This window comes from Rosa chinensis, chromosome 2 (assembly GCF_002994745.2).
Source record: "Rosa chinensis cultivar Old Blush chromosome 2, RchiOBHm-V2, whole genome shotgun sequence".
In the NCBI taxonomy this organism is placed as follows: Eukaryota; Viridiplantae; Streptophyta; class Magnoliopsida; order Rosales; family Rosaceae; genus Rosa; species Rosa chinensis.
The window spans coordinates 38,519,664-38,531,224 of record NC_037089.1 but is presented as its reverse complement, the minus strand read 5'-3'; the positions used below and the strand labels follow the sequence as shown (position 1 = coordinate 38,531,224).

The window sequence follows — 11,561 nt, the reverse complement described above, 5'->3', positions numbered from 1 at the left end:
CCGATAAAATAATTACGAACTTAAACGAAATCCGAAAATCCCTATCTCCAATACTTCTCAAATTCAACCCAAATCTCTTCCACAATTCCAATTCCTCAATTTACATATTCCACAATGAAAACGAGGGAAATCCGACGGCCGGATTTCCCATAATTCCACCACAAAACTCCAAACTTCGAAAATTCACAAACAATTCCAAACTCCTCCAAAATTCACCAAACTTCACATATATGCTCTATGATAATTATAGAATTTAACTAGCTAAAAATTGAAATTAATAAACTACCCTAGCCGCCGCTACAGCCGCCCACAGTGGCGGCGCCGCCGCCACCGCCACCATCTCCGATGGCCACTAAAATTTGGCAGTAGCACCTTCTCAACACACCCATTAATTCTTTCAACTGTGACCAAGTTAGAAAATGAGCGGAAGTACCTCAACAATTAAAGAGAAGTTTGAACCCGAATTGTGAATAGTAACTCGGTATTTCAAACCTTCGATTCGACCTCCACACTGCAAATCGTGGCTCAAGGCTAGGGGCAACATGATCCTTGGGAAAAACCGCTCCTTCGATGCCGGTTTGGTGGCCGGAGATGGCCGGAATTGCCGGAAATCGACGAAAATCCCAAACTGCTACAGTAAACTTTTACGGGCCGATGCCTCTTTTTCCGGCCAAACCGTCGTGAGCTACCACCACAGGTGCCAAGAGGGGGCGGATGCGAGTCCAAAGATGTCGGCTTTATGCCACCAGGTGGCCGGAGGAGGGAGAAGGCCGGAGTTGCAGAGAGAACCGAGGAAAGGAAGAAAAACGCGGGGGAGGAGGAGAGAGAGAGAAAAAAGGAAAGTTACCTGCCAACAGTAAAAATTCAAATATATACTACTTATCATGAACAGTAATTTTCACATTTTCACTTATAACTTTCGCATACAAGCTCCGATTTTTACGTACCACATATGCACGTGCTCGGTTTAACGTCCTCTACAACTTCCGTGAAGAACATTTTCTCAAATTTTGACCCGAACAAAAAGTCAACTTTTAGGGCCACTAAAAGTATCGAAACAGAGTAAAAAGTGAAAGTAATTGTCGTTTACCGTCCAAATGACTAGTAAACAGGTGAATTTAGGTTCGGGACGTTACAGTTACTGCATGCGAGGTTTTAGAGAATAACTTGGGAAAACATTAAGTTGTACTTATTCATTCGAAATTACTTAATTTTCGTCCACTCACTCTAACGATTTTTTAAAATGCTTTCCATTGGGCCTTGAGCCAGCAACCACCTCCGATGGCCACCAAATTTTGGCAACACTACCTACTCAACAAACCCAACATCTTTCCCAATTACAACAATTTCCAATTTTACCTTGAAGGCCTCCAATTTGGCCGATCAACACAAGCCTAGAAATTTCAAAACCCTAGTTTCGAAATTTCTTCGATTCTCTCTCCACACTGCAAATCGAGGCAAGAGGCTTGGGGAAAATGATCCACGGCTCAAGGCGCTCTGATTAGACCCGGTTTCATTGCTGGAGATGGCCGGAATTGGGAGAATTGTTGGAAATTGACGAATTGCTACAGTGATCTTCCATAGCTTGTATCTCTTTTCTTTGGCCAAATCGTCGTGATCCACGACTACTAGCGTGTGCAGGAGGAGGAGGCGCGTCGATGACAACTAGTGGCTGGTCGTTTGGTCACCGGACGGTGGAGAATCGACCAAAACAAAGGAGGAGGCCGAAAGGAAGGAGAGGAGAGAAAAAGAGCTCGGTAAGTTTTCGAAATGGAAACTTACCACAGTAGTTCCCACCTTTTATAGAAACTTACGAGGAACAGTAACTTTCATATTTCGCTCATAACTTTCGCATCGAACTCCAATTTTTATGTACCACATATGCACGTGCTCAGTTTAACGTCCTCTACGATTTTCACGCAGAAAGTTTCCTCAAATTTTGGCCGGATAAAAAAGTAGACTTTTAGGGCCACTAAAGTACAGAAACTATAGTAAAAGTGAAAGTAAAGGTCATTTACCGTCCAAATGACTAGTAAACCGATAAGTTCAGGTTCAGGATGTTACATTCAAATTTTTGCCCCATTTTTTCTTTTTCCACTCTTAATGATTCAATTTCTTCTTCAAGTTTGTAATTTCTTCAATGAACAATTTTTGAAGCATTATACAATGGCTTACATTTTTCATTCGTTTCTTTGTTAAGAGCCTCGTCTTCCAAGTCAGAATCATCAGATAAATCAATATTAAGAGAAGAAGTACGAGCAAGTTTTACCTCTTCACCATCCAATTTAGAGCCTTCATCATTATCACTCCATGTGGACTTTAAAGCTTTGTTACCTCGTGAATTATGCTTCTTTTTCCACAATCAGCAGCAAGATGTCCAATTCCACCACACTCAAAGCAATTAGGCTTGTCAGGAAAACTTTTCTTTTGAGGAAATTTGGCAAACTTTGTGTTTTTGTCAAAACGATTTTCAGAAACTTGACCCTTTTTTGAGTTAGAAAAGTTTAGTGTTCCCAGAAGAGTTTTTATTTTTTAGAAACTTTTTGAACTCTTTTGTCACCAAATCTAAATCCACAAAATCATCAGTAATAACTTTCTTTTTAATGGAAGAAAATGCGACACTTTTTACCTTCTTTTTCGGCTTCAGACTCATCTAAAAAGTTTTGAGATTTTCTACTTGTTCGTTAAGAGTGTAGGTATCCAAGTCCTAAGCCCCCTCAATGGCAATTTGCTTGGCTTGAAATTTTGGAGGGAGAGACCTAAGAAACTTCTTGACAATTCGGTGCTCCTCAAATGGATCATCCAAGCTATGGCATTGACTTGTTACATTGAGAAGCCAAGCATGAAAGTCGTCAATTGATTCATCTTCTCCCATTGACATATTCTCGAACTCTAAGACAAGCGTCTGAAGTTTCTGGCCTCTAACCTTTTTATTGCCTTCATAAGTGACTTGAAGAAGATCTCATGCTTGTTTGGCAGTGTCACAGTGGCTAATTCTCATTCTCTCATTCTTTGATAAAGCTGTGAATAGTGAATTTCGTGCCTTGAAATCACAATTTCTGTCACGGACCTTAGTTTCTGACCACTCCTGCCTAGGCTTAAGAAATCTTGCTGATGTCCCTTCTTCTTTCTTTGAATCTTCTGGTTTGGTTAGGTGTTCCCATCCAATCTCAACGATATTCCATATATTTTCATCTTAAGATTAGAGAAATGCCCTCATCAAGATCTTCCATTGTGAATATAGTCTTCACCATCAAACAAATGGGGGCAATTTATCGAGCTAGAGGCTCTATCACGCTCACGTTCCATCCTGTCCTTGGACCTACTAAAAGTCTTTAGAACATGCTTTGATGCCAAATGAAAATACAAGGATGAACATGTTTCTGGGTATCAGAGATTGATTATTAAGTTGCAATCCCTACGGGGCAGAAAACCAAAATTCACAGAGACCAACACAACTTTGGTTACGCAGTGAAAACCTCAATTTGAGATTAAAAACACTGCGGGGCTCTTAATTTTGAGAACCCAAAATAAAATCAATCCATTAATAGTAAAGAATAAGTTTCTTTACAAACAGATGTAGCACTGCTCTTGGCTACAATCACTAGACTAACTGGTGAGGTGTTTATCTTGAAACTTGACTGCCTTCTTCACTTGAACGATCTTCAATAATCGCTCTTCTTGCATCAATGACTTCTCTACTGATCTCGAGAGAACCAATGCATATGAATGAATGAACAATGAGACAGTTTGACACAGAACAAGTGTTTTAAAGACTCCTGTGGGACTCTTTCTATGCAAGCAAGATGCACAATAATTCTTGCATCAAAGTAGTACACAAATGAATGCTACTTTTCTGAAGAATCAAGAATCAAGACTTCACCCTAATTGGACTCCTAATAGGAATAGTCTTTTAATAAAAGATTGAAAATTAAAATAAACATATCATAAATCAATTAGGATTGCAATGGTACGATTTTAACAGATGGAAAATATCTTTGTAAAATAATATTTAAAAACTGGAAGATACTTTCCGGAAACGAACTCCTTAAAAAGTAAAACTGACTCGGGGATTGCAACCGTGTGCATATGCTGACTCATGAGATGCAATTACCTTTAGGGTTTCTCCGAGACCAGATTATAGCCTTCTTCAGTGCTTTATATGAGAATGCCAACACAACATGTACAAACCTTGTACCTACAGTTAGTGTAAAGTATGATCAATGCCTTGGTATAGGGTGATCTACCTATCCAAATTTTGCAGTAGTCCAAAATACTTTTATTAGTTCTAGCAACGCTGTCTTTGATATTTTTATTGGAGTACGCTCTAATAAGACCAAACGTTATGTCAATACTCAATAAGAGTAAAGAAAGTAAACAAAAAAAATGGGAGTAAAAGAAAGCTCTTGGGTGTTTTACCTTAGCTAAAAATAAACATATTCAAAAGTGGTAAACTGAACCGAATTGAATCGAAATTCAGGTTCGGTTTGATTTTCAATTTAAACTAAAAACGAAACCGAACACAACCGAACCCACCCTATTTCTCCATATCCTGTTACAGAGCAGCAATCACAAGTGAGTAATCACATTTCAGGTCAAAATCAATCTTTTCTCGGTGAATAGCCATAAAGAGGCCTGCCCTGCATGCCTGTGCTTCCAAAGGGCAGTGGAAGCAGGCCAAAGCTGCTAAGCATACTCCATGCCTCTCTTTATTTTTCTTCTCTTATGATAAAACAAAGTGTGTGAGTTGACTGATAAACCCTGGGTCCTCAGAATTCAGCCATAAACCCGAATACTTGCTAAAAGCCAACGATCCAAAAAGTGAGAGAGTGGGAAAAAAAAAAAAAAAATGCAGAGAGCTCTCACTGTGAAGCGCTCGCTCCAATCCCTCCAGAGAATCGCCAATTCCACCACTAAAAACCCGTTAAGCTCAGGGCGTGCATTTTGCAATGCACCGTCACCGTCACCGTCACCGGCACCGTCGGCGTCCTCCGCATCCGCATCAGCATCAGCATCTGAGGTCCGCAAGTACATGGGGTACACAGCCCTGGTCTTATTCTGCGGTGCCGCCACCTACTACTCCTTCCCATTTCCCGAGAACGCCAAGCACAAGAAGGCCCAAATCTTCCGGTACGCCCCTCTACCTGAGGAGCTCCACACGGTCTCAAACTGGAGCGGGACCCACGAGGTCCAGACCCGGGTTTTCCACCAGCCCGAGACCCTTGAGGAGCTGGAGAAAGTAGTCAAGGAGGCGAATGAGAACAAGTACCGGATTCGGCCGGTCGGCTCTGGGTTGTCCCCCAATGGGATTGGATTGTCCAGGGCTGGGATGGTCAATTTGGCGCTCATGGATCAGGTTTTGGAGGTGGATAAGGAGAAGAAGAGAGTGAGAGTGCAGGCTGGGATCAGGGTCCAGCAATTGGTGGATGGGATTAAGGATCAGGGCCTTACTTTGCAGAACTTTGCCTCCATAAGGGAGCAACAGATTGGTGGCATTGTGCAGGTTGCTTCGGTTTACTTGCTTAACTGTTATCTGGTTTCCATTCTTCATTCTTACTATATCTACTTTTGGATGTTCATGTGTTGTAGGTTGGTGCACATGGTACTGGTGCGAGGTTGCCTCCGATTGATGAGCAGGTGATCAGCATGAAATTGGTCACTCCTGCTAAGGGAACAATAGAGGTCTCCAAGGAGAAAGATCCAGAGCTGTTTTATTTAGCTCGCTGTGGCCTCGGCGGCCTGGGAGTTGTTGCTGAAGTTACCATCCAATGTGTTGACAGACAGGAGCTTGTAGAGCACACTACTGTTTCAAACATGGAAGAAATCAAGAAAAATCACAAGTAATGATTTACTCTTTTCATTGGGTTGATTAATCAATTCTTATGAAAATTTCTTGCAATTTGCTACTAGGCAGTAGAATTATAGAACATTAATCTGAGAGACAACCTCCAGATAGTTTGGAGCATAGGGTCTTACAATTATCTATTGGATGGTGAAAACACTTGGACTGAGTGCTGAAAAACCATTTAAATATTTTGTCACAGTTATATGATTGCGGTGGCTTGTACGATGCCCTTACCTGACTTCATAAATAATTGAGCACTACTTTCTAATGGAAAAAAAAAATAAAAAAAATGCCAATCACAACATGCATTGATACGCACTTTGGGTTCTTAAATCTTAGAACTCGAACTGATAAGTAAGCCTTAGCTGCAATTGTTTTCCATTTTTGTCTTTTTCTTGATCATATTTTCACTGGCTGCTTGTTTAATGTGCGAATATTATACCATATAAATGAGCAATGAATGATACCGGATCTATTTGTTTCGCACAGGTTAAAGATTCTTTTTTCTTTCTCCTCAGGAAATTGCTCTCTGAGAACAAACATGTGAAGTATCTCTATATTCCATATACTGATACTGTTGTGGTTGTGACGTGCAACCCTGTCTCGAAATGGAAAGGTCCCCCAAAGTTCAAACCCAAATATACAACGGATGAAGCCATTCAGCACGTTCGTGATCTCTACAGGGAATGCCTCAAGAAGTACAGGTACAATTCTCCCGTCCTTTTTCAAATGTGTAATCTAGAAAAATAATTCCTCATATTCAGAAATCATAGAAGGGATGATTTGTCCTTTCTGAGCCAATTATAAGCTGCTTGTAATGAACATATTGTCTTAATTTGTTCTTTCCCTTTTGTCATCTTTATTCTCATTTTCATTTTCATTTGGCAAGGACCACGCGAGTGGTTGGAAAGTGTTACTAATTACATGTGATTGGGATTCTTCTCATACAAAAAATTGACTTGTAATTGTCTTAGAATCAAGATAATTTAATGAATTTATATTAAGCTTTTGTCAACGAAGTAATTAGGACAGTTAATTCAATTAGGAGAGTCTTGGCGATTTTGGCTTAGTTTCAGTAGCCTAAAGTTAACTTTTGAATGAATTTATTCCCTAGTTTTACAAATTTGTTTTGCAGAAATACCTCCAAGTTAGGGAAAATAATACTTAAGCACAGTCGAGCAATGGTCTTACAGGAATGTACAATCTTGCTTTCAGGAAAGGATTCTATTCAGTCTTCGGGAAAAAAGACAAACCACCAGTAGTTAACTAATTCGTAATTTTTCTACTATGAATAATGATGACAGAAGTTTGCTCGTCAACCGTTAGTTTGCCAAGAAATCATTAATCAACCATTCATTGACTAACTGTAAGTTAGAAAGTTTGCTTGTATACCGTTACAAATGCACCCATGAAGAATATAGACAAATTTGTTGGAATTCTAGTTAGGTTTACTATGATTTTACTATTTGAATTACATGGACGCTATGTAATTGGTTTGAATTTGGGATGTTTATCATGGTCTGATAAGAATCTGATTTATGCAATTAATTAGATTAAAGGAGGATTGCTCTTTGGAACATAGAGCAAACTTCTCTTGGATGTCATTGGAATTGAGAATATAAATGGATTTCTTATTAGTTTCTCAAATTATAAGGATCTGTATTTTGTTGAATGGCGGCAACCAAGAAACTAAAGGAGATGGTAGGAACTTCTAACTTAAGGCTCAAGAGCAACGTCAAGAACTATAAATAATGATATCAAGTAGTTTGATTGATAAAATGATTTGTTTACACAATAGGTCAAGTAATACTAAATGTCTGCAAAGTGGGTTTTTTGGGGTTCTTGAGCAAGGTTTCCTAGATGTTTTTCTTTGAATAAGGATTTTGATCACAGATGGAGAAATGTGGTCGAGGATTTTTTTGTACATTGCTGTTTTAGTTAATAGGTAAAAAAATGCGTCGTTGATTCAAAGCTTGTTGATGCTTGCAAGGTTTGCAGATGGTGCTTTGTTTCCCTATATTCGGAATTTGGGTTTAACAAGAAATCTTAAGACTATTCAAGGGTTGGTGTCAGTGAAATTTGAGTTGATTTTGTTTTTGTTCAGCAGTTTGGTCGCCCGTCACTATTGAATTTAGGAATCATTCTTTGTCAGCCTCACTGTTTAATTTTGGAAGACTGGTTATCCTCCTAGTTGATCTAAATAGGCTTCAGTTTTTGTATTTGATGCTGTTATCTTAGCAGTGGACCAATTTCCACTGTTGCAGTTGGTTTTTTTGGTTCATAATATTTTGGTTGGTTTTATAAAAAAAAATAAAAAAAAATAAATAATCAAAGAAACAAAGAAACAAACAAACAAAAACAAAGAAGCCTCGGATGTTAAGACAAGGAGAACCTTTATATCAAGCACCTTGTTAATATCTTCCTCTTCATAAAGGCTTTCAAGGTTTTATCAGAGTTGTGAATTTTTGAAGTGCAAAATATCTTTTCAGGAATTTGGTGTGTGTGGTTTTAAAAATGTGAGATTTTGTTGAGGCAAAATGGATCATTTCTGCTTGGTAAATTGGAAGATTGTGTCTCATCCTAAATTGAAAGAGGATATAGCCTTGAGGCAATCTTCATATCATGAATCTTTTTCCCCTTTTAGGTAAATGGGATTTGAGATGTCCTTAGAGCAGAATTTGTTCTGGCATAATGTAATGAAACTCTTATGACTTGAACTGAAAAAGTTGGCCTTTTTAAGGGATTGTTTGGTAGTTTTTTAAAGTCATTCAAAAGGTCACTGTGCATGGAGATCAGGACTCTTACCTGTCATTGCACTTTGCTTCTCCATAATTTTGAAGAAATTAGATTTTGGGAAGGCCTCCTTTCATGGTTCAATTATTTTAGACTACGTTTGTGTATGCTAAGGGATGCTTTGTTTCTGAATTATGATCTTGCAGTCTGTTCCAGAAACTTCATTTCTTGGTTCTGTCGTTCTCTCTGAAACCTAATGATAGAGAGTTGTTGGATTTCATTCTCGGATTCACTCATCCATCTTGTTTCCTCACTTACTTGGAAAATGATCTTAGTCCTTTAATTCTTTGGGTATTCTAGTAAAAGTAGTTAATATTATTTTTTCTTATTTGGAAAGCTTGCCTTTGAGGTGGCCAATGCATCTATTGTTCCTGCCATGTGATTTTGCTTAGCAGGGGTTTGGGTTTTGTCTTAAACTTACTGTATTTCAGAATAGATTTTGGAGGATTTATAAATACAGGCAGAATTTTGTGGAGATGGTTCACTGTGAGTGAAAAAGTAGTAGAATTTTTTAAGATGAAGAATAATTTAGATTCTCTGAACGAGAAGAAAGTATCACTTCATTTATATTTCTCAACTGTTTCTGAAGGAAATTACAAGAAGTGTACTTTTTGGGGATTGAAATAATGTTGATCGACTTCTTTCTTTTTTTTTTTTTTTTTTTTTCACATGTGTTTTGCTTTCTTTAATTTTGTTCTGTTGACCGTAGGATCAGGCTCTCACTCTCTATTCTTCTTCATTTAGTTTGGAATTATTTGTTTATAAAAGTACATTCCGTAATGCTATCGTGTGGATTCATCTGCTAATTGTGGTTAATCATTTATGCAATAAATGCAGAGTAGTACCAGACAACAGTGTAGACATAAATGAGCTCTCTTTTACAGAGTTGAGAGATAAACTACTGGCCCTAAATCCTCTCAACAAAGATCATATCGTGAAAGTGAATCAAGCTGAGGCAGAGTTCTGGAGGAAGTCGGAGGGATACAGAGTAGGATGGAGTGATGAAATTCTGGGCTTTGATTGTGGTGGCCAACAGTGGGTTTCGGAGACTTGTTTTCCAGCTGGAACCCTTGCCAAACCAAGTATGAAAGACCTTGAATACATAGCAGATCTAAAACAGCTAATAGAGAAAGAAGAGATACCTGCACCTGCTCCAATAGAGCAGCGCTGGACAGCCAGCACTAAGAGCCCCATGAGTCCAGCTTCAAGCTCAAGAGAGGATGATATATTTTCATGGGTAAATTCATAAACCACCTCTGTGTTCAATTTGTCTTTCGTTAATTTCTAGTATGCATCTTGAGATATAAAGGTATAAGTGGTATTGATAGATCAAATGCTTGTTGGCGTACATAGTAAACAAAATTTACCCAGCTCACCGGAAAAAACCAGGTGCAATTGTGCCATATGGTTTAAGTAATTAGTTTCAAAATAGGGAGAATCATTGTGTCATATGGTTTGGGTAATCAGTTTCAATGGCATATAGTTTACCGACAGATATTGTAATTACAGTCTCTTGAGTACAGCTTCAAGCTCAAAGCTGGGAGATAGTGTAATTAGGATGATATATTTTCATGGATACTTAACAAAATTCATTCATGTCCCTGCAAAATCCATGCCGATGACTTCTTCCTGAGTCACTTCTTTCACTTTCTAAATCACGTCAGTTTTTATACTTTATACATCAGACTTATGAGTCACAAACTTCAAGGCAATATTTGAGTCGAATTGTGGGCTTAATTTGTTTCCAAAACTTTTGGAATACTAGCCTCTTTTATCAAGTGTGTCACCGACTATTACCAATAACATTGTTTTTATTTGTATCAGGTTGGCATAATCATGTACCTTCCAACAACAGATGCCCGCCAAAGAAAGGATATTACGGAAGAGTTTTTCCACTACAGGCATCTAACCCAGACACGGTTGTGGGATACGTATTCTTCTTATGAACACTGGGCCAAGATTGAGGTAGTAAATATATCTTGAAATATCAATTTTTAATGTTATTTATTATTATTTTAAATGGCACCTGGATTTTGGTTTCTCAGATATCCAACAAATTCTTGCTTTACTTGCAACATCTTAGCACAAGTACATTTTAAAGAATCAAATCAAAAGAAAACAAAAAAACAAAAACAAAACAACTCTCTATTGTAAAAGCTGGACTAGCACGTGCAGATTTAGATTATCATTTAACTAATCAAGCTGCCTTTAAATTTTACCTACTCATTCCATGAACAGGTCCCAAAGGACAAAGAACAGCTTACCGCTCTGCAGGCAAGGCTAAGGAAGCGTTTTCCAGTTGACGCCTACAACAAAGCACGAACAGAATTAGACCCAAACCGGATCCTTTCAAACATCAAGCTGGAAAAGCTTTTCCCATTGTCTGATACCATTTGAGAAGCATGCTTCATTCGTTAGTTTTTATTTTATTTTATTTTTTCTTTTGCTTCTTCTATTCTTTTACTCGGATTTGCCTTTAGCCCCAAGTTACTATGTACATATTTAAGAGGATCTTGCTATACAATGTGGTGTAATAATAAGGTTATAGGGCTATGATGCATGGGATAAACCCTTTGTTAACCCTGGATATCGACTTTTGTTCTCATGCCTAGATTGGCAGAGGAAATGGGCGTTTATGTCGCTTGCATGGATAAGAATAATATTTGATTTGTTTCAGGGATTCAATAATTACTATGTCGCTTGCATGGATAAGAATAATATTTGATTTGTTTCAGGGATTCAATAATTACTAAGCAGGACGAATATGTGTTTGCTCCACATCAATTGGTTGTTTCTCTGCAAATACGAAAAAGGAGGGGAAAAAATCCCAGAGGTCTTTAAGGTAGGATGCTGAGATCTAACATTTTCCATTTTTACATAATTTGTAATCCACATTTATTCTTACCTCTTTTAGAAATAAAAT

General features: G+C 38.2%; 1 protein-coding gene across 1 annotated transcript; it reads left to right on the top strand.

Moving 5' to 3' along the window:
• Window positions 1–4,519: 4,519 nt before the first annotated feature.
• LOC112187885 (L-galactono-1,4-lactone dehydrogenase, mitochondrial) lies at window positions 4,520–11,319 on the top strand. The gene is made up of 6 exons (XM_024326848.2): window positions 4,520–5,503; window positions 5,590–5,840; window positions 6,364–6,549; window positions 9,476–9,875; window positions 10,463–10,603; window positions 10,877–11,319. Exons 1-6 carry the CDS (start codon window positions 4,850–4,852, stop codon window positions 11,033–11,035), a joined length of 1,791 nt encoding a protein of 596 aa, XP_024182616.1. The 5' UTR covers window positions 4,520–4,849; the 3' UTR covers window positions 11,036–11,319.
• Window positions 11,320–11,561: the final 242 nt, after the last annotated feature.